Below are 23470 nucleotides of genomic sequence, written 5' to 3'. Positions count from 1 at the left end.
TATTTGTTATTACAATGCATTGAATTGCAGAGTGTGTTCTGTGAGGAAGAAGTGTGTTATATCTGAGAGTGCGTGAGATTAGCATGTGCTTCAGTAAACTGGAACTGGCCGAGCAGGTGTGGGGCTCCCTCAGACCTGATAAGAGCTGGAAAGTGATAAGATCCTAATCAGTTCATGTTGGTGTGGAATGTCGTTGGACGGTTGTTGGAATGGTTTCATTGTCACCATAACATTTATTCACACATGACAAGCACCAAGACAATCATGACAATTAAAGGCCAACAACGGAGGGTAAAACATGAAGGTTTAAATGGACACATTAATGATGGTAGAATGAGAGACAGGTGAAACACAAGGCAGGTAAACAAGGTGTAGCAACAATAAAACAACAACAACAACCACACAAACGTATCACAACAAAGATGCACACTAAATTGAGAGTGGGAGTATATGATAAATAAAGTGACCAAAAATCACTTCTGGAAACGATTTAAATATCACTCAATTTGCATGCTCAAAACCATATAGAACCCATCACTCAATTTTTTTTCCACGATGGTTATTTGTCTCAGTGCAGAACAGTTTTAACATGGTGGCCGATATAATCTCTCCAGTGAGCCCTGGGTAATCCCCGGGGTCTCCTTTCAGTTGGACAAGCTGGAGCACATCACCTTGGAGGTGCCCACAGGGCTTCTGGACCATATGTCCGAACCACCTCAACTGGCATCTTTCATCACCCATGAACAAGATCCCAACATACTTGAACTCCTCCACTTGAGGCAAGGATTCATTCCTGACCTACAGAGGGTACTCCACCCTTGTCTGACCGAGTACCATGGTCTCAGTTTTAGAGGTGCTGATTCTAATCCTGGCTGACTTGCTCTCAGCTGCAAACTGATCCAGTGAGAGCTGGAAATCCCGATGATGCCAACAGGACCACGTCATCCACAAAAAGGAGACGAGGAATTCTGAGGCCACCAGATTGGGCACCAAAAAGGGCAGCCCTGATGGATGCTGACCACAACTGGAAACCAGTCTGTCTTACTGTCAGCCATGCAAACCAAGCTCCTGCTCCGTTTTTACCAGGACTGGATAGCCCATTGCAGTGGGCCCAGTACTCTATACTCCCGGAGAAGGTTGAATGCCTTCTCCAAATGCACAAAGCACATGTAGAAACGGATAGGAAGAAAACGGTAGGGGAAAAACTTGAGGAAGGCCAGAGAGCAGCACAGGAGGTAAGTACTCGAAGAATAGCAGGAGACAAAATAACAAAAATGAAAGGAATGGTGATGAAACACAAATGACCGCAACCAGAGACCAACAAGAGAAAGGGTTGAGTAACATGAGGCCTCTGCTTCCTCTATGGAATGTGTGATGGTGGGATGGAGAAGATCCTTGAAGTATTCCTTCCACCACCTGATGTCATCCCCAGTCGAGGACAGCAGATTCCCAGCCTCACTGTATACAGTGTTGGTCAGGAACCACTTTCCCCTGAGTTGCCTGATGGTTTTCCAGAATCTTCTTGGAGCCAAAAGTCACTTTCCATGGCCTCACCGAACTCTTCCCACACACGAGATTTTGCCTCTGCGACAGTCAGGGCTGCAAGCCGCTTGGCCCTCCTGTAACGATTTGCTGCCTCCAGAGTCCCACAAGCCAACCAGGCCTGATATGATTCTTTCTTCAGCATGACAAAGAGGTCAAAGGTCTGTTGGACGTGAAAGTGAATGATCTTTCTGACAGTTTCCTCTGCCAGACATTCCCAGCAAACGCTCACAAAACACTGGGGTCTGCCAGATCTTTCCCACATCCTCACCTGCCATTTGATCCAACTCAATTTGATCAGTTGACAGCTCCACTTGAGCTCAGCTCCACTCTTTAACCAAGTGTCCAAAACACACAGATGCAAGTCCGGCGACACAACTACAAAGTCAATCATTGAACTGCAAGCTGAGGTATCCTGGTGCTATGTGAACTTATGTATACCTTTGTGCTTGAACATGGAACTCCAAGAAGTCCGGGTACTCTGAACTGCCATTTGGTGCATAAGCACAAACAACAGTCAGAGTACATTCCCCAAAAAGGTGCAGGGAAGCAACCCTCTTGTCTACCGGGGAAAACCCCTATACACAGGCAGCGAGCCAGGGGGCTATGAGTAAACCCACTCCTGTTCTCTGCCTTTCACCATGGGCAACTCCAGCCTCGAGCTCCTTCCCGACCAGAGAGCTTACGTTTCATGTCCCAAGAATCAACTTCAGTAACGGAGGATCAGAACACCAAGGCCCCCGCCTTCAGCCACCACCCAATTCACAATGCCCCGAACCCCTAGTACTACCTTTCCCACAGATGGTGGGCCCATGGGAGAGTGGACCCATGTGTCTCCTTCATGCTGTTCCCCACCGGGCCCTGCAACAGGCCCATGAAACAGGCACATGCAGATTCCATAGAGAAAAAATGATTTTGAGGTAAGAAAGTAAATGTCTGAATACAGACTATATTCTCTTTATTACTTATTCTTGCAGATAAAACCATATAAATTATTTTACATTAAACTGTAATAGATACATTTTTTCCCTGTTAATTTCAAATCACTATGCTAATACAGCTAGACAAACAATGGCTGACAGGGGTGGGGTGGGTTGTAACACAACCATCACCTTAGATACAAGTAAAAAAACTTTCTTGATTTTTAATAATTTTAAAGAAAGACTGAAAGAGGTGTGCCTGCAAATGATTTTTAAAAAAGCATCTGATGAGATCACAAAGAAGGACAAGTCAGTCAGATCAGTTGCAAAGGCACATGGTATCTGCCATGTAACACACACACACACACACCCCACATACACACCACACACACACACACGTGTGCGCACACACACACACACACACACACACACACCCCACATACACACCACACACACACACACACACACACACGTGCGCGCACACACACACACACACATTGTTTATTATTTGACCTACATGTTCTTTACATACGTACGTTGTATTAGTGTTCATTAGGCATACATATTGTTAAATAAGATTGTTCTAGTACACTAATTTACACACACACACACACACGCACGCATGCACGCACGCACACACACACACACACAGTAAAACAGAAAGTGGATATGAGTCAGTCACAGAGAGAGAGAGAGACATTGTTCTGGATTGTTCTTTTATTTCAATAAACCTCTTTTTGAAGCATATTGCATGGTGTGGCCTCTGTTTTTGCTTCTTTTGTCTAATTGTTACAACTTACCCCAGCATGTGTTACAACCTACACCGGTAGTTTCTGCTAATACTCTATTCATGACAATACGTATGCGCTAGTTCTTTTAACGAATATATACACTTTAATTTTCTCAGATATAGGCTACATGTAGTCGATAGGCCTATGCTCTTTTACCACATAGATATTGACGTGGATTATGTTTCACAACTTTAAAGAGCTAATACATATTTGATGTATTTGTTAGCGTTAATGCAACATAAAAATTCGTCAGGTAAATGTTCATTACCCTGGGGGTATTTCTTTATACTACCATTACACTACCACTATACTACTACTCAGAGGTTGTCTTTGCTAGGCAACTGCCTTGGGCCCCGCCCACTGCACCCCACACTGTAGGGACCCCCTGACTAGCTAAGTTATTTCTCGCATATTAATGGGCCCCCTAGCTAAATTCGCCTTGAGCCCCCAAATTGCTAAGTCCGTCACTACTACTACTGCTATTGTTTCGGAGAACAGCAGAGAATGTGACGTGTCCAGTATAAACGCTTCTGACACACAGGTTCGCGGCGCGCGCAGTGTGCGGAGTCGAGCGCTATGCTCAGATGCAAAAGTATAACAGCCTTTTTTGCTGCACCTCCTGCCAGTTCAGAAAGTCTAAAAAGCGGTGAAATCAGCCTAGCACATCACCCGCAAGTAAGATAACGTAAAGGAGCGATAAACGGCAGTAACGGTATATTTGACCACAATCATAAACATTCGTTCGCTGGTTTTAACAGCGTGAAAAGGTAAACGGTAGTTAGAGTACAACAGAGTAGGGCACGCCCATTCTGTGTGTTCAAAGAGAAAGCTCATTACCTTCGTGTCTCACTACCTGAAGATTAACGACGGTGAGTAGATATTTCAGACTGAAATGTATAGGCTCTGCAAACAGAGCATGGGCATAGCCTAAAATCATGAACTAATAGGTATAGGTGGGCAATAGATAATATAAAACGCTAAAATTATATATATGATAATAAGCAGTGTATATAGGTAAGTAAATGAGAAAGTAGCCTGTGTGTATGGGAGCTACACTGGAGTTTCTGTGGGAGAGTCTGATATGTTGTGTAAGATCTCCAGAGCATTGCAATATGTCTGTCCCCCTGTGTTGATGTGGTTCTGTGTGATTATGAGCCTATCTAGTAGGTCTGTCCTCCAGTGTTTTTGTAGTTTTATAGGATAATGATTCTTTGTGATTTTCCTTATTTTTAAATGAACTGTCAACTGATGCTTTTTCAACTACTGAATCTTTGTTTAAGATCTTTGTCATGAAGTAGTAGAACCAGATCTGTATAACATTGTTATATTTCCTGTTAGGTCAGGTACATGGGCCAGCCATGGTCGAGTGGTAGGGGAGCTGATCTAGTGATCAGAGTGTTGTAGGTTTGATTCCCAGCTAAGCCATGACTGAAGTACTGTTGACCAAGGCATGTAACCCCAACTGCTCCCCGGTGCTAGGGCTGCCCACTGCTCTGGGCACGTGTGTACTCACAGTGCTCACCAGTGTTTGTGTATTCACAGCCCCCTAGTGTTCACTAGTGTGTATTATGATTTGGTGAAAACCACAATTGGCAAATTGGTAACTTTTCTTACAACATTGACTTGTTATTCTTTGGTGTGCATTAATATTCAATATATGGGTAATGGTGCAATCTATCCCACCAGTAAAGGGTTAACCAAAAGCAGGGCTTATTCCATTACCTTTTGGTAACACTTCCACACTCTTTTGAAAGGATTAGGGGTGTGATTTCAATATGGATCATAACACTCTTTTGACAGGATTAGGGGTGTGATTTGAATATGGATCATAACACTCTTTTGACAGGATTAGGGGTGTGATTTGAATATGGATCATAACACTCTTTTGACAGGATTAGTAGTGTGATTTTAATATGGATCATAACACTTTATCATTCTTTCTCATTATTCCCTGCAGGACATGAGCTCTGACAGTAACTCAGGTGAGTGGAGAACTGTGTCAGTGCTACCTGTCTCACTCCCATGTGAAGAAAGGTGATGAGACCCAGTCACATTTACCTGTCTGTATCTCCCCATGTCTGTGTGTGCTTTATGTTCATCAGAATAATGACAAATTCACATATCAGAAATTCACTCATCAAAAGACGAGTTTGTTTTTTATTTAAGGATAAAAAATATTCTTAAATTAATTTTACATTTAATAAAATCTCCACTTGATTCCATTGTTCCTTCACTTAGGAACAGTTTTATTTTTGACAGCTTTCGTTTTAGCATGTGCTTTTAACTTTCTCTATATCCTCCATTTTCAGAATATCTTTTTATGAACTTTCAGCAGGTGTGTTGGTGGTTTGACCTCCTGACCTTTATAAGTTCTTTCAGGAGTCATGGCAGCCCCATCCTGGAGGGCTGTTTCTCTCCCTCAGTAGTCTAGTTCAGCCCAGAGAAGCTGTGAGATCCTTGTCCCCAGTGCACATGTTTGTTCAGTAGAGTGCAGTCAGGAAGGATTATAGTAGTAAACAGAGTTGAGCAGTATACATACATGTATAGGATATATTGTCTTCAACAGATTTCACTTACCAAGATACTGCAGACATGCAGAGACAAACTGCAGAAACAGGTAATGAAGACCAGTTTGGGGTTGGAGGGTTTTAGAGAAAGACTGAAAAACTGAATGAGAAATGATCATATTACAAGATTAAATGTTTAAGCATACATGAATTTGATGAATTAGAAATTATATGTTTATGTGCATGTTTTCATCATGTTTTTGTGTAGTTAATATTTATAATGTTATTTATAATGCTAATGCATAAATATGCAACATGTAAAGGAGATCCATTTAATATGAAGGGTTCAGAGGAAAACTAAAAAAAACTATAGGAAGAAAGACTAAATTAATAAACTAATCATACTCTATGTGAAAACTGTATGTGACCACCTAGTAATTCAGCTGTATCATCAATCACTCATTACAAACACTTGTTCTTAAACAGGATACTCAGCTGAGCACCACAGTGTTCATCATGAGGTTGTAGAAGGTGTGGAGGGTGAAGATGAGGGCAGTGAAGAGACAGGGAGAAAGACCAGAGCAACAGAAGAGATGAACAGAAGGAATGATGTGACAGACCAACCGGAGAACAGAGAACAACACACAGATGAGAGGCCAAACTGTGGAAATGAAGGAACAGAGACCAGCATGATGTCGGGAGACACAAATAATCAAAATTGTGGCAAACAGCAGTCAGATCGCGCTGGACAGCCGCAACACCCTTCATTAGATGAAAAAGCAAAAGACCAGTCAAAAGCTACCAATGCAGGAAATAAAGAAACTCTGCTAGGGACGACTGCAAATGACCCGGAACTACAGCATGAAGATGATACAGGAACAGACCAACAGCCCAATCAGGTGCAACAGCAAACAGAAGAAGAGAATCAAACAAAGAAGTACAGAAGGAATGATGTGTCAAACCCACCAAAGAACAGAGAGGAACACACAGATGAAAAGGAAAACCAAAAGGAAAAAGGGAAACAGTTAAATAAAAGAGAAAAAGAGCAAAATGGAAGACAGAAACAGCTAGATGAAAGAAATAAACAACTAGGTGAAGGACAGAAACAGCAAAAAGAGAGAGAGAAGCAGGTAGTTGAAAGAGAGAAAGAGCTAGATGAAAGAGAGAAACAGCAAAATGAAAGAGAGAAACAGCATATTGAAAGAGAGAAACAGCAAAATAAAAGGGACACATGGCTAAATGAAAGAGAGAAGCTGGTAGATGAAAGAGAGAAACAGCAAAATGAAAGAGAGAAATTACTAGATGAAAGAAAGAAGCAGGTAGATCATAGAAAGAAGCAGGTAGATGAGAGAGAGAAATGGCGAAATGAACGAGAGAAATTGTTGGATGAAAGAGAGGAACAAGTACATGGGAGAGAGAACCTGTTAGATCAAAGGGAGAGACAGCAAAATGAAAGAGAGAAATTTCTATATGAAAGAAAGAAGCAGGTAGATGAAAGAGAGAAAGAGCGAAATGAACGAGAGAAATTGTTAGATGAAAGAGAGGAACAAGTAGATAAGAGAGAGAACCTGTTAGATGAAAGGGAGAGACAGCGAAATGAAAGAGAGAAATTTCTAGATGAAAGAAAGAAGCAGGTAGATCATAGAAAGAAGCAGGTAGATGAGAGAGAGAAATGGCGAAATGAACGAGAGAAATTGTTGGATGAAAGAGAGGAACAAGTAGATGGGAGAGAGAACCTGTTAGATCAAAGGGAGAGACAGCAAAATGAAAGAGAGAAATTTCTATATGAAAGAAAGAAGCAGGTAGATGAAAGAGAGAAAGAGCGAAATGAACGAATGAATGTAGAAGGAGGCAGGAGGGAGGCTGCCACATGTTGATTGATTCCTTAGTGAAAAAGAAACTGAAAGATTGATACCAATAACGGTGGTTCTCCCCTCCAGAGGTAAACTGAAATGATGACTAGGAGAACCTGTTTGGCAGCAGATAACACAGCAGATGTTCAGATGTAAATCACACAATCACGTTCTTTACATTATGAAAATTATGTTCTCATAACAGACGCAATGCCAACAGTTCTGAGAAAGGGGGCGCCATTGTATTACCATTCTACTACAACATAAAGTAACACCTTAGTTTTCATTAATGGCCTCTTTGTTTCTCTGAAGGGCTGATTGATTCTATTTCTTGATTTTTTGGCTGTAATTTAGCAGGAAAAGCACAGCATTTGATCCTTTAGTTTGTGGTTATATTAACAGACAACACAGGAGCACAGGACACGAGGGGAAGAAGAGCCACTAGTATGTATGATAAATCACTGATTTGGTCTAATCTGATACATACTAATCTAAACTATACTTTAGTTTAGATTAGTATGTAGTATGAGTTACATTGTGTTGTTTAAGTGTTCCCGTTAATTTTTTGACCAGTGAATATTCATATAGAATCTTAGTCTAGCACAGTTGATGATACCTTTATATTCCTGCACAATCAAGTTATGCAAAAGTTTTGTTACAAATCAAAATAAACTTCCCTCTAGTGCATGTGAAGTGCGTTCTTTTTTGTTGTATTACAATAAGAGCTCAGAAGGATTTTATTAGTAATCTCCACAAACAACCTTCATGCCTGAAGAAGGTGGATGATGTTTCAAGAGCATTGTTTCAAGAGCAGGAATTGACCTAGAAGCAGAACTGAAAGCACTTTATCAAGTATCTGGCAATCATTTTTCTAAAGAACATTTGAAAACCATTACACTGATATGAGTTTTTATCATTTAATCAAACATTCATATTGTCTTCCACTGTAACACAGAACAAGATTACTCTGAGCACTGTGAGTAGTGTAGATTTTTTACAGATTTTTTTACAGCTCACATCATAATGCAACTTAATAATCTAGAGGAAAATTATTGAGTCCCATCATTTACAAAGAAAGTCATTATTGACATTTTTAATTTTACATATAGATTTCACTTGGCATCATGACTATGTATACAATCAATGTTTCTACTTAAAGACAGAATGAAACCAATTACATTAATAAAATGATTGTAAACATTGTGGTGATAAGCATGTATCAGCAGTGTTGCAACACAGTATGTGAAACTAGGATTTGTCTGTTTGGAGTATTTGTTATTACAATGCATTGAATTGCAGAGTGTGTTCTGTGAGGAAGAAGTGTGTTATATCTGAGAGTGCGTGAGATTAGCATGTGCTTCAGTAAACTGGAACTGGCAGAGCAGGTGTGGGGCTCCCTCAGACCTGATAAGAGCTGGAAAGTGATAAGATCCTAATCAGTTCATGTTGGTGTGGAATGTCGTTGGACGGTTGTTGGAATGGTTTCATTGTCACCATAACATTTATTCACACATGACAAGCACCAAGACAATCATGACAATTAAAGGCCAACAACGGAGGGTAAAACATGAAGGTTTAAATGGACACATTAATGATGGTAGAACGAGAGACAGGTGAAACACAAGGCAGGTAAACAAGGTGTAGCAACAATAAAACAACAACAACAACCACAGTAGGAGTATATGATAAATAAAGTGACCAAAAATCACTTCTGGAAACGATTTAAATATCACTCAATTTTGCATGCTCAAAACCATATAGAACCCATCACTCAATTTTTTTTCCACGATGGTTATTTGTCTCAGTGCAGAACAATCTTAACATGGTGGCCGATATAATCTCTCCAGCGAGCCCTGGGTAATCCCCGGGGTCTCCTTTCAGTTGGACATGCTGGAGCACATCACCTTGGAGGTGCCCACAGGGCTTCTGGACCATATGTCCGAACCACCTCAACTGGCATCTTTCATCACCCATGAACAAGATCCCAACATACTTGAACTCCTCCACTTGAGGCAAGGATTCACTCCTGACCTACAGAGGGTACCCCATCCTTGTCTGACCGAGTACCATGGTCTCAGTTTTAGAGGTGCTGATTCTAATCCTGGCTGACTTGCTCTCAGCTGCAAACTGATCCAGTGAGAGCTGGAAATCCCGATGATGCCAACAGGACCACGTCATCCACAAAAAGGAGACGAGGAATTCTGAGGCCACCAGATTGGGCACCAAAAAGGGCAGCCCTGATGGACGCTGACCACAACTGGAAACCAGTCTGTCTTACTGTCAGCCATGCAAACCAAGCTCCTGCTCCGTTTTTACCAGGACTGGATAGCCCATTGCAGTGGGCCCAGTACTCTATACTCCCGGAGAAGGTTGAATGCCTTCTCCAAATGCACAAAGCACATGTAGAAACGGATAGGAAGAAAACGGTAGGGGAAAAACTTGAGGAAGGCCAGAGAGCAGCACAGGAGGTAAGTACTCGAAGAATAGCAGGAGACAAAATAACAAAAATGAAAGGAATGGTGATGAAACACAAATGACCGCAACCGGAGACCAACAAGAGAAAGGGTTGAGTAACATGAGGCCTCTGCTTCCTCTATGGAATGTGTGATGGTGGGATGGAGAAGATCCTTGAAGTATTCCTTCCACCACCTGATGTCATCCCCGGTCGAGGACAGCAGATTCCCAGCCTCACTGTATACAGTGTTCGTCAGGAACCACTTTCCCCTGAGTTGCCTGACGGTTTTCCAGAATCTTCTTGGAGCCAAAAGTCACTTTCCATGGCCTCACCGAACTCTTCCCACACACGAGTTTTTGCCTCTGCGACAGTCAGGGCTGCAAGCCGCTTGGCCCTCCTGTAACGATTTGCTGCCTCCAGAGTCCCACAAGCCAACCAGGCCTGATATGATTCTTTCTTCAGCATGACAAAGAGGTCAAAGGTCTGTTGGACGTGAAAGTGAATGATCTTTCTGACAGTTTCCTCTGCCAGACATTCCCAGCAAACGCTCACAAAACACTGGGGTCTGCCAGATCTTTCCCACATCCTCACCTGCCATTTGATCCAACTCAATTTGATCAGTTGACAGCTCCACTTGAGCTCAGCTCCACTCTTTAACCAAGTGTCCAAAACACACAGATGCGAGTCCGGCGACACAACTACAAAGTCAATCATTGAACTGCAAGCTAAGGTATCCTGGTGCTATGTGAACTTATGTATACCTTTGTGCTTGAACATGGAACTCCAAGAAGTCCGGGTACTCTGAACTGCCATTTGGTGCATAAGCACAAACAACAGTCAGAGTACATTCCCCAAAAAGGTGCAGGGAAGCAACCCTCTTGTCTACCGGGGAAAACCCCTATACACAGGCAGCTAGCCAGGGGGCTATGAGTAAACCCACTCCTGTTCTCTGCCTTTCACCATGGGCAACTCCAGCCTCGAGCTCCTTCCCGACCAGAGAGCTTACGTTCCATGTCCCAAGAATCAACTTCAGTAACGGAGGATCAGAACACCAAGGCCCCCGCCTTCAGCCACCACCCAATTCACAATGCCCCGAACCCCTAGTACTACCTTTCCCACAGATGGTGGGCCCATGGGAGAGTGGACCCATGTGTCTCCTTCATGCTGTTCCCCACCGGGCCCTGCAACAGGCCCATGAAACAGGCACATGCAGATTCCATAGAGAAAAAATGATTTTGAGGTAAGAAAGTAAATGTCTGAATACAGACTATATTCTCTTTATTACTTATTCTTGCAGATAAAACCATATAAATTATATTACATTAAACTGTAATAGATACATTTTTTCCCTGTTAATTTCAAATCACTATGCTAATACAGCTAGACAAACAATAGCTGACAGGGGTGGGGTAGGTTGTAACACAACCATCACCTTAGATACAACTAAAAAAACTTTCTTGATTTTTAATAATTTTAAAGAAAGACTGAAAGAGGTGTGCCTGCAAATGATTTTTAAAAAAGCATCTGATGAGATCACAAAGAAGGACAAGTCAGTCAGATCAGTTGCAAAGGCACATGGTATCTGCCATGTAACACACACACACACACACACACACACACACACACACACACACACACACACACACACACACACACACACCCCACATACACACCACACACACACACACGTGCGCGCACACACACACACACACACACACACACACCCCACATACACACCACACACACACACACACGTGCGCGCACACACACACACACACACATTGTTTATTATTTGACCTACATGTTCTTTACATACGTACGTTGTATTAGTGTTCATTAGGCATACATATTGTTAAATAAGATTGTTCTAGTACACTAATTTACACACACACGCACGCATGCACGCACGCACACACACACACACACAGTAAAACAGAAAGTGGATATGAGTCAGTCACAGAGAGAGAGAGAGACATTGTTCTGGATTGTTCTTTTATTTCAATAAACCTCTTTTTGAAGCATATTGCATGGTGTGGCCTCTGTTTTTGCTTCTTTTGTCTAATTGTTACAACTTACTCCAGCATGTGTTACAACCTACACCGGTAGTTTCTGCTAATACTCTATTCATGACAATACGTATGCGCTAGTTCTTTTAACGAATATATACACTTTAATTTTCTCAGATATACATGTAGTCGATAGGCCTATGCTCTTTTACCACATAGATATTGATGTGGATTATGTTTCACAACTTTAAAGAGCTAATACATATTTGATGTATTTGTTAGCGTTAATGCAACATAAAAATTCGTCAGGTAAATGTTCATTACCCTGGGGGTATTTCTTTATACTACCATTACACTACCACTATACTACTAAGAGGCTGTCTTTGCTAGGCAACTGCCTTGGGCCCCGCCCACTGCACCCCACACTGTAGGGACCCCCTGACTAGCTAAGTTATTTCTCGCATATTAATGGGCCCCCTAGCTAAATTCGCCTTGAGCCCCCAAATTGCTAAGTCCTTCACTACTACTACTGCTATTGTTTTGGAGAACAGCAGAGAATGTGACGTGTCCAGTATAAACGCTTCTGACACACAGGTTCGCGGCGCGCGCAGTGTGCGGAGTCGAGCGCTATGCTCAGATGCAAAAGTATAACAGCCTTTTTTGCTGCACCTCCTGCCAGTTCAGAAAGTCTAAAAAGCGGTGAAATCAGCCTAGCACATCACCCGCAAGTAAGATAACGTAAAGGAGCGATAAACGGCAGTAACGGTATATTTGACCACAATCATAAACATTCGTTCGCTGGTTTTAACAGCGTGAAAAGGTAAACGGTAGTTAGAGTACAACAGAGTAGGGCACGCCCATTCTGTGTGTTCAAAGAGAAAGCTCATTACCTTCGTGTCTCACTACCTGAAGATTAACGACGGTGAGTAGATATTTCAGACTGAAATGTATAGGCTCTGCAAACAGAGCATGGGCATAGCCTACAATCATGAACTAATAGGTATAGGTGGGCAATAGATAATATAAAACGCTAAAATTATATATATGATAATAAGCAGTGTATATAGGTAAGTAAATGAGAAAGTAGCCTGTGTGTATGGGAGCTACACTGGAGTTTCTGTGGGAGAGTCTGATATGTTGTGTAAGATCTCCAGAGCATTGCAATATGTCTGTCCCCCTGTGTTGATGTGGTTCTATGTGATTATGAGCCTATCTAGTAGGTCTGTCCTCCAGTGTTTTTGTAGTTTTATAGGATAATGATTCTTTGTGATTTTCCTTATTTTTAAATGAACTGTCAACTGATGCTTTTTCAACTACTGAATCTTTGTTTAAGATCTTTGTCATGAAGTAGTAGAACCAGATCTGTATAACATTGTTATATTTCCTGTTAGGTCAGGTACATGGGCCAGCCATGGTCGAGTGGTAGGGGAGCTGATCTAGTGATCAGAGTGTTGTAGGTTTGATTCCCAGCTAAGCCATGACTGAAGTACTGTTGACCAAGGCATGTAACCCCAACTGCTCCCCGGTGCTAGGGCTGCCCACTGCTCTGGGCACGTGTGTACTCACAGTGCTCACCAGTGTTTGTGTATTCACAGCCCCCTAGTGTTCACTAGTGTGTATTATGATTTGGTGAAAACCACAATTGGCAAATTGGTAACTTTTCTTACAACATTGACTTGTTATTCTTTGGTGTGCATTAATATTCAATATATGGGTAATGGTGCAATCTATCCCATCAGTAAAGGGTTAACCAAAAGCAGGGCTTATTCCATTACCTTTTGGTAACACTTCCACACTCTTTTGAAAGGATTAGGGGTGTGATTTCAATATGGATCATAACACTCTTTTGACAGGATTAGGGGTGTGATTTGAATATGGATCATAACACTCTTTTGACAGGATTAGGGGTGTGATTTGAATATGGATCATAAAACTGTTTTGACAGGATTAGGGGTGTGATTTCAATATGGATCATAACACTCTTTTGACAGGATTAGGGGTGTGATTTGAATATGGATCATAACACTCTTTTGACAGGATTAGGGGTGTGATTTGAATATGGATCATAACACTCTTTTGACAGGATTAGTAGTGTGATTTTAATATGGATCATAACACTTTATCATTCTTTCTCATTATTCCCTGCAGGACATGAGCTCTGACAGTAACTCAGGTGAGTGGAGAACTGTGTCAGTGCAACCTGTCTCACTCCCATGTGAAGAAAGGTGATGAGACCCAGTCACATTTACCTGTCTGTATCTCCCCATGTATGTGTGTGCTTTATGTTCATCAGAATAATGACAAATTCACATATCAGAAATTCACTCATCAAAAGACGAGTTTGTTTTTTATTTAAGGATAAAAAATATTCTTAAATTAATTTTACATTTAATAAAATCTCCACTTGATTCCATTGTTCCTTCACTTAGGAACAGTTTTATTTTTGACAGCTTTCGTTTTAGCATGTGCTTTTAACTTTCGCTATATCCTCTATTTTCAGAATATCTTTTCATGAACTTTCAGCAGGTTTGTTGGTGGTTTGACCTCCTGACCTTTATAAGTTTTTTCAGGAGTCATGGCAGCCCCATCCTGGAGGGCTGTTTCTCTCCCTCAGTAGTCTAGTTCAGCCCAGAGAAGCTGTGAGATCCTTGTCCCCAGTGCACATGTTTGTTCAGTAGAGTGCATTCAGGAGGGATTATAGTAATAAACAGAGTTGAGCACATACATGTATAGTATATATTGTCTTCAACAGATTTAATTCTCCAAGATACTGCAAACATGCAGAGACAAACTGCAGAAACAGGTAATGAAGACCAGTTTGGGGTTGGAGGGTTTTAGAGAAAGAGACTGAAAAACTGAATGAGAATTGACCATATTACAAGATTAAATGTTTAAGCATACATGAATGTGATTAACTAGAAATGATACGTTTATGTGTATGTTTTTTAATCATGTTTTTGTGTAGTTAATATTTATAATGTTATTTATAATACTAATGCATAAAGATGCAACATGTAAATGAGATCCATTTAATATGAAGGATTTATAGGAAAAACTAATAAAAACTTTAGGAAAAAAGACCAAATTAATAAATCATAAGTAATCATACTGTATGTGTAAACTGTATGTGACCACCTGGTAATCCAGCTGTATCATCATTCACTCATTACGAACTCTTGTTCTTAAACAGGACACTCAGCTGAGCACCACAGTGTCCATCATGAGGGTGTAGAAGGTGTGAAGGGTGATGATGAGGGCAGTGCAGAGACGGGGAGAAAGACCAGAGCAACAGAAGAGATGAACAGAAGGAATGATGTGACAGACCAACCGGAGAACAGAGAACAACAAACAGATGAGATGAACAGAAGGAATGATGCGACAGACCAACCGGAGAACAGAGAACAACACACAGATGAGATGAACAGAAGGAATGATGTGACAGACCAACCGGAGAACAGAGAACAACACACAGATGAGATGAACAGAAGGAATGATGTGACAGACCAACCGGAGAACAGAGAACAACACACAGATGAGATGAACAGAAGGAATGATGTGACAGACCAACCGGAGAACAGAGAACAACACACAGATGAGATGAACAGAAGGAATGATGTGACAGACCAACCGGAGAACAGAGAACAACACACAGATGAGATGAACAGAAAGAATGATGTGACAGACCAACCGGAGAACAGAGAACAACACACAGATGAGATGAACAGAAGGAATGATGTGACAGACCAACCGGAGAACAGAGAACAACACACAGATGAGATGAACAGAAAGAATGATGTGACAGACCAACCGGAGAACAGAGAACAACACACAGATGAGATGAACAGAAAGAATGATGTGACAGACCAACCAGAGAACAGAGAACAACACACATATGAGATGAACAGAAGGAATTATGTGACAGACCAACCGGAGAACAGAGAACAACACACAGATGAGATGAACAGAAGGAATGATGTGACAGACCAACCGGAGAACAGAGAACAACAAACAGATGAGATGAACAGAAGGAATGATGTGACAGACCAACCGGAGAACAGAGAACAACACACAGATGAGATGAACAGAAGGAATGATGTGACAGACCAATCGGAGAACAGAGAACAACACACAGATGAGATGAACAGAAGGAATGATGTGACAGACCAACCGGAGAACAGAGAACAACACACAGATGAGATGAACAGAAAGAATGATGTGACAGACCAACCGGAGAACAGAGAACAACACACAGATGAGATGAACAGAAGGAATGATGTGACAGACCAACCGGAGAACAGAGAACAACACACAGATGAGATGAACAGAAGGAATGATGTGACAGACCAACCGGAGAACAGAGAACAACAAACAGATGAGATGAACAGAAGGAATGATGTGACAGACCAACCGGAGAACAGAGAACAACACACAGATGAGATGAACAGAAGGAATGATGTGACAGACCAACCGGAGAACAGAGAACAACACACAGATGAGATGAACAGAAGGAATGATGTGACAGACCAACCGGAGAACAGAGAACAACAAACAGATGAGATGAACAGAAGGAATGATGTGACAGACCAACCGGAGAACAGAGAACAACACACAGATGAGATGAACAGAAGGAATGATGTGACAGACCAACCGGAGAACAGAGAACAACAAACAGATGAGATGAACAGAAGGAATGATGTGACAGACCAACCGGAGAACAGAGAACAACACACAGATGAGATGAACAGAAGGAATGATGTGACAGACCAACCGGAGAACAGAGAACAACAAACAGATGAGATGAACAGAAGGAATGATGTGACAGACCAACCGGAGAACAGAGAACAACACACAGATGAGATGAATAGAAGGAATGATGTGACAGACCAACCGGAGAACAGAGAACAACACACAGATGAGATGAACAGAAGGAATGATGTGACAGACCAACCGGAGAACAGAGAACAACACACAGATGAGATGAACAGAAAGAATGATGTGACAGACCAACCGGAGAACAGAGAACAACACAGAGATGAGATGAACAGAAGGAATGATGTGACAGACCAACCGGAGAACAGAGAACAACACACAGATGAGATGAACAGAAGGAATGATGTGACAGACCAACCGGAGAACAGAGAACAACACACAGATGAGATGAACAGAAGGAATGATGTGACAGACCAACCGGAGAACAGAGAACAACACAGAGATGAGATGAACAGAAGGAATGATGTGACAGACCAACCGGAGAACAGAGAACAACACACAGATGAGATGAACAGAAGGAATGATGTGACAGACCAACCGAAGAACAGAGAACAACACACAGATGAGAGGCCAAACTGTGGAAATGAAGGAACAGAGACCAGAATGATGTCGGGAGACACAAATAATCAAAATTGTGGCAAACAACAGTCAGATTGTGTTGGACAGCCGCAACACCCTTTATCAGATGAGAAAGCAAACGACCAGTCGAAACCTACCGAAGCAGGAAATAAAGAAACTCTGCTAGAGACAACTGCAAATTACCCGGAACTACAGCATGAAGATGATACAGGAACAGACCAACAGCTCAATCAGGTGCAACAGCAAACAGAAGAAGAGAATCAAACAAAGAAGTACAGAAGGAATGATGTGTCAAACCCACCAAAGAACAGAGAGGAACACACAGATGAAAAGGAAAACCAAAAGGAAAAAGGGAAAAAGTTAGATAGAAGAGAAAAAGAGCAAAATGAAAGACAGAAACAGCTAGATGAAAGAGAGAAAAATCAAAATGAAAGAGAGAAACAGCAAAATGAAAGAGAGAAACAGCTAAATGAAAGAGAGAAACAGCTAAATGAAAGAGAGAAACAGCTAAATGAAAGAGAGAAGCAGGTAAATGAAAGAAAGAAGCTGACAGATGAAAGAGAGAAAGAGCGAATTGAAAGAGAGAAATTACGAGATGAAAGAGAGAAACAGGTAGATGAAAGAATGAAGCAGGTAGATGAAAGAGAGAAGCAGGTAGATAAACAGCAAAGAGAAAAACAGCAAAATGAAAGAAAGGAACAGGTAGTTGAAAGAGAAAAGCAGCAAAATGAATGCAAGAAACTGCTACAAGAAAACACCAGTTCTTTTGGTAAAACTTTTAATCTCTATTTTGATTAAATTAACCCATTTACACTGATTTTTGCTTCATATTGTGTGTGTATGTGTGCGTGTGGTTAGGGACGAATGGGAGGGGTAGGTAGGGGGGTTGGATCAAAGTAGCAGAAATTGCAGCCTACAGCTACAGAGACTAGACTGACAGGGTTCAGCTTTTAGGAATTTTACTGTTCAAACGCTGAAGTCTAAATAAAAATAAGCATGATGGTCTCATCATTTAATTTAGTTTTATCTTTAATGTTTATTTCCTTTGTCTAATTTCATGATTGTCTTTTATTGTACGGTGTCCTTGGGTGCTAGAAAGGCGCCATTACATAAAATGCATCTTTATTATTATTATTATTATCTATCTCCGTCATCGCACTTCTCATGGTTTAATGTCTCTTTTATACCTTTAGCCCCTCCCCTTGGGTCTCGAGTCATCTTTAAAACAAATTTAGTGTCATCATACAAATAATCACTGTACAGTTTACACTCTTGAAATGTGCACATGGGTAACTTTAAATGTGACTGGTCAGTTACAGAGCATTATTAACATTTAGTTTGCCATTGCCACCACATCTTTTCCAGCCCTTGGTATTTCTAGAGATTTTTATCCTCCTTTTTCCTGGTGTTGTAATCACCAGTATCTATTACTATGGCCACCTTTTACTGTTCTGCCTCTCTGCTGTGTCCAGTTGGAAAAGCATCATCACTTTGTCAGTCTGTATCTGGAAGTTAACTTTTTAAAAAAGAGATCAAAGACTAATTTGTATGCCCTCACTTTTGAGACCGGTCAGTAGACAATTGGTATATTATATCTGTATGTAAATAGTATGTATTTTATTTTTGTGTTGCATCTTGTAGCTCTGCTTGACTAAACAGAATGTTACTTATTTACTTGCTAGTTTATTTCAGGGGCGTCTTTACACATCCTGCATCTGGGGTCCTGCCTAGTGTGGTAGATCCAGCCTCTATCAATCTAGTGTTTACAGCTTGTTCGTGCTGCCATGATTAGTGCTTCCATGCTGTCCTTCATTCCAACATTTTCCTTTGATTTACATTTAGCTTTTGTTCATTCACTTTGCATTTTGCGATTTCTGTTTTGTTGCGAATGGATTTACAGCATTTCTGAATTTGCATTGCATTTCCAAAATGTTACATATGTGTTGCCATTTTGATTAATTTGCTTTGTGTATTTGCAGCGTGTTTTTCTTTTGCAGTGCGATGGGTCTTCTTGGCCACTGTATTTAACAGTTCTATTTATGACGTACATCTTAGTAGTGCAGAGTCAAAAGAGGGAATGGATTAGATAAAATGATGTATACTGTATATCTGTCAGAGAGATAAAAAAAATACTTTTAAAGCAACCAAAATTGCTAATTAGAATAGTTCCAAGGGTTTGTTCCCATGTGAGTGCCTGCGTGATCAGATTTTGAAGTGTGCTGTTGATCTGTAGCTTGAATACTTCTAACGAGATTTGAGACTGGACTGTGACTTGACTGTGTCTTCAAATAGACTAGTGAGTTGGGTGTGCAATGTGTTGTCGTCAATGTCTTGCATACTCTATGAATATTCATACTAAATGAGTGATCCTTCTTTGTTGGACATGTAGAATTCTTTGTTGGGTAGGCTGATATGTAGCCCTATTGTATATAGTGTCTCAGCAATATAAATCTGTACATCTACACAAGCTGGATTGTCACAAAACTTCCAAACTTTGAATTAGCTCTCTTTTTCCTCACAGTTAAGTACTCCACCATTATAACTGGAAACACTTCACAATGTCATGAAGGATTCATCAAACGTCTCCATGAACAAATACCAGACCTGATGTGTGTATCATCAGAACAGTGTGATGTTGTTCTGGTGTTCTGTCCCATTGTGTCACGGGTTGGAACTGACATTGATGCAGCACTGAAAATAATATCTGATGCAGCAGGTAAGACACTTATTAGTCTTTATATCTAAATATCTAAATTATATGTCTAAATATCGCATATACATAACAATTTGGCTTGAACAAAACACAAATAAAAACTGCTTTCTGTCCACAGACTCCAAGCCTGCTGTTCTAGTGGTGCTCCATTACACATTTGACCCAGACCGCACTGTACCAGACAGCAGCAGATATGTAACCAGGAAGAACACGACCATAGTGGACTGTCTGTTCCATGAGGACTGTGGATTATTGAAGTGCTTAAAAAATGAGGAAGCACTAAAGAAAGTGGTAAAAAAAGCTGAAACCTCAGGTACTGATATTATACTCTTAGTTTTAGCAGTTTTAGTTTTCTAGACCTACAGTCTCGTACACTTGTAGTCATCCAGAATAGGCAAAACCATTGACAGAAATTATGAGAGAGACAAGATGCAAATTGAGTTTATTTATTAAACATACAATCCAAAGAAGCAGGTGAACTCAAAGTGGCAAACAGACAGCAGGTCATGTGAGTCCATGGGTGTCAACCTCAAATGGAAATGGTTAGATGGTAGAGGTCACTGTACAGAAGGAGAACACAGATGATGGAGAACTCAGATCAGACTCAAATGTAGACAGGAGACTCCCCTCTCTGGGAACTGAACAGTGAGATTTAAACAAGGAAGGTAATGGGAAACAGGTGTAGGGGTGTGGCCAATGATCAGTGCAGGTAATAGGAGACAGGGTAAGGGTGTGGCAGATGAGTGGATATGAGTGTAATATGAGGATCACAGGAGTGGAGGAGGTAGTGGGGTGTGACACTAGTACAGAGTGATCATCTTAGTGAGACTCACCTCCTTAGCGCGGTTGATGATTTAAATACTTTCACTTGAACATTTGTTTACTGATTTACTCAATATGAAATTATGTCTGCTTATTATGGAACAAGGCAAATTAAGATTCTAAAATATTTCCATCTGCATCCTTTACAGGAAGTGACTCGGATTGTGTAAACTTTAGTGAGTTTCCCCATTAAAGTTCACAAAACACCAAGCAACTCATTCAGCTTTACAAATGTGTCTTAATGTCAAAGTTTAATGAACACAAATGTCATCTTGATGTCCAAGATGTGGTCCACTCTGAGAAATGGAGATGTACATTCTGTAGATCTGGGGGTGTCAAAGTGTTATAGTAAAATGTAATATGTTCCTTCTTGCATGTGTTCCTAGATGCCCAAGAAGAGAGAAGCGTGAAACCTAAGCACTACTCACGTGAACTTTTGATCACATGACTTCACAGAGCTTTAGTCATGACTTTGGGTAGAGGGGTAACAGAACTGGAATTTCTGAGCATATAACTTTTTATTCACTAGTAGATCATATAGTCATCAAATAGTGGGTAAAGTTGTTGAAGCTGTTTAGATATGCTGCTGAATTATTTCCAGTTAGATTTTACACTGTTACATTGTAGTGAAATGCTGGATAATAAATCATTTAATAACATCATTAGTACTGTGGATTTGAAACAAATACAGAAACACAGTTTACACTACATAAAACATTAGAGTTTCATAAAGGTTTGACAGTAGGTATACATATACAAGCATAAGAGAATCTGCTTGACAGAAGGTTCTTCATGATTTTCTGGTCTTCCTGATAAACCTTCTAAATAAACACAATGCCTGTGTAATGCACTCGACTCAGACACAGAAGCAGGATTCATATTCATGGCACTTTAATACTGAGAATTCAGCAGGGCCAGAGGCAGGAGAGGCAGGAGAGGGAGGTCAGGCAAAAACAAACAACGGTTAAAACACCAAACAGCAAAAGGCAACAGGTTAAAAGGGCAAAATCACAAAAACCACAGAGAGCATGCAAAAGGTCAAAAACACAAGGGTGAACAAAATGGTATGCTAACGGTATTATGCAATACATTTCTGAATCATCACCTGCATGCCCTTTGCAATACTTCACAGTGACTGCATAGCTTTTGTAGTGCTAGTAATGATCAGGCAGAGAAGGCAGAAGTACAGAAGTATTCTTACTTAAGTAAAAGTACTAATAATATTGTAAAATAATTACTTTAGTAAAAGTTTTTTACTCACGTAAAAGCAGTGATGGCTTAGCTACCTTGAAAAAGTAATACTATTATAATAATAATAATAATAATAATAATCTTTATTTGTATAGCACCTTTCATACATACATGTAACTCAAAGTGCTTTACAGTATAAATAAAAGAAACATTAAAAGGAGATAAGACAAAGACAAAAAGACAGAAGAAAATGTTAAAAGAAATTAAAGATAAAAATATTAAAATAACATAAAAAGTAAAAAGTGAAGTAAGTAAGATAATAAAAAGTAAAGTAAATAAGATAAGAAACTCTATCTTAATAGTTTTAACTAAAAGCGGATCTAAACAGGAATGTTTTGAGACTGCTCTTAAAACTATGCAGGGATGAAATGCCTCTGAGCTCTTCAGGAAGAGAATTCCAGAGCTATTACTGATTTAAAAGTAACTTACTAAGTTACGTTACTGATTACTTGATTTTAAAAGTAACTACCATATTTTCTGGACTATAGAGCCGCACCTACCAAGTAAAAAAAAAAAAGAGGAAAATGTTGTATAAGCCGCACCAGGCTTTAAGCCGCATATATCTACTAAACTCAATACAGTGAGTCCCCGCTTAACGACGGGACTTGTTAACGACGGAACCGGACTTATGACTGACTTTTTAAAATTTCACATTTTTTCTGTAGGTGGGCGTGTCTCCTCGTCTTCGGTCTGCTTTTCTCTTGAAGGTGCAAATGGCAGCCCTCAAGCACTGGTGTGTCTTCCCACACGCGCTCGCTTCTAGGCCACCACTCATCCACTGCAGGCTGTTCAGATGGAGGGGGATTCTAGGGATATAGTGGTGGCTGGAAATCAAAAACACACTCGAAAGGAGTCAGCTTAGTTACCTGTATGGACTAAGGAGTTCTGAGCATACTCGGCCCATGCCACATACGATGCCCATGTCTTTGGGTGCTCATGACAATAAGCTCTGAGAAAGCACACAAACTCCTGATTGGCTCGTTCCGTCTGTCCATTAGCTTGAGGGTGCTACCTGGAAGTGAGGTTTACCGTTACGTCGAGCTTGTTGAGAAACTTTCCAGATGTGCCAAGTGAATTGAATCCCCCTGTCTGACACGATGTCGTTGGGCAGCCCAAACTGCCTGAATACGAGGTCCGCAGTCTCTAGCTCCATTGGCATACTCAGAAGTGGAATGAAATGCATCATTTTCGAGAAGCAACACACGACCAGGATTGTGGTGTTTCCCTCTGACACTGGCAGGTCTATAAGGAAATCGATGGC

General features: G+C 40.8%; 1 protein-coding gene and 2 long non-coding RNA genes across 5 annotated transcripts; all 3 read left to right on the top strand.

Moving 5' to 3' along the window:
• Positions 1-3810: 3810 nt before the first annotated feature.
• Positions 3811-8300, top strand: LOC143518400 (uncharacterized). 3 transcript variants are annotated; one of them, XM_077010865.1, is made up of 4 exons: positions 3811-4122; positions 5211-5235; positions 5820-5870; positions 6247-8300. In XM_077010865.1, the coding sequence occupies exons 2-4, from the start codon at positions 5214-5216 to the stop codon at positions 7635-7637; spliced, it is 1464 nt and encodes a 487-aa protein (XP_076866980.1). In that variant the 5' UTR covers positions 3811-4122; positions 5211-5213; the 3' UTR covers positions 7638-8300. The 3 variants fall into 3 exon arrangements, with proteins under 3 accessions (XP_076866980.1, XP_076866982.1, XP_076866981.1); XM_077010867.1 differs by lacking the exon at positions 5820-5870; XM_077010866.1 differs by lacking the exon at positions 3811-4122 and having other exon boundaries at positions 5217-5235; positions 5563-5870.
• A 4384-nt stretch (positions 8301-12684) lies between these two features.
• LOC143518448 (uncharacterized) lies at positions 12685-15410 on the top strand. Its single transcript, XR_013132191.1, has 4 exons — positions 12685-12996; positions 14223-14247; positions 14827-14877; positions 15265-15410. It is a non-coding gene; the product is annotated as an uncharacterized LOC143518448 (long non-coding RNA).
• Positions 15411-18070: 2660 nt separating this feature from the next.
• Positions 18071-20585, top strand: LOC143518438 (uncharacterized). Its single transcript, XR_013132181.1, has 3 exons — positions 18071-18192; positions 19945-20139; positions 20255-20585. It is a non-coding gene; the product is annotated as an uncharacterized LOC143518438 (long non-coding RNA).
• Positions 20586-23470: the final 2885 nt, after the last annotated feature.

Source organism: Brachyhypopomus gauderio, chromosome 7 (genome assembly GCF_052324685.1).
Source record: "Brachyhypopomus gauderio isolate BG-103 chromosome 7, BGAUD_0.2, whole genome shotgun sequence".
Classification (NCBI taxonomy): domain Eukaryota; kingdom Metazoa; phylum Chordata; class Actinopteri; order Gymnotiformes; family Hypopomidae; genus Brachyhypopomus; species Brachyhypopomus gauderio.
This window is presented reverse-complemented; position numbering and strand designations above follow the sequence as displayed.

Excerpts from the sequence above, each read along its gene's own strand:
- LOC143518400 (XM_077010865.1), top strand. The coding sequence starts at position 5,214 with ATGAGCTCTGACAGTAACTCAG. Across the intron at positions 5,236-5,819 it reads GAGCTCTGACAGTAACTCAG|ATTTCACTTACCAAGATACT; the intron begins GTGAGTGGAGAA and ends TGTCTTCAACAG. Across the intron at positions 5,871-6,246 it reads GAGACAAACTGCAGAAACAG|GATACTCAGCTGAGCACCAC; the intron begins GTAATGAAGACC and ends GTTCTTAAACAG.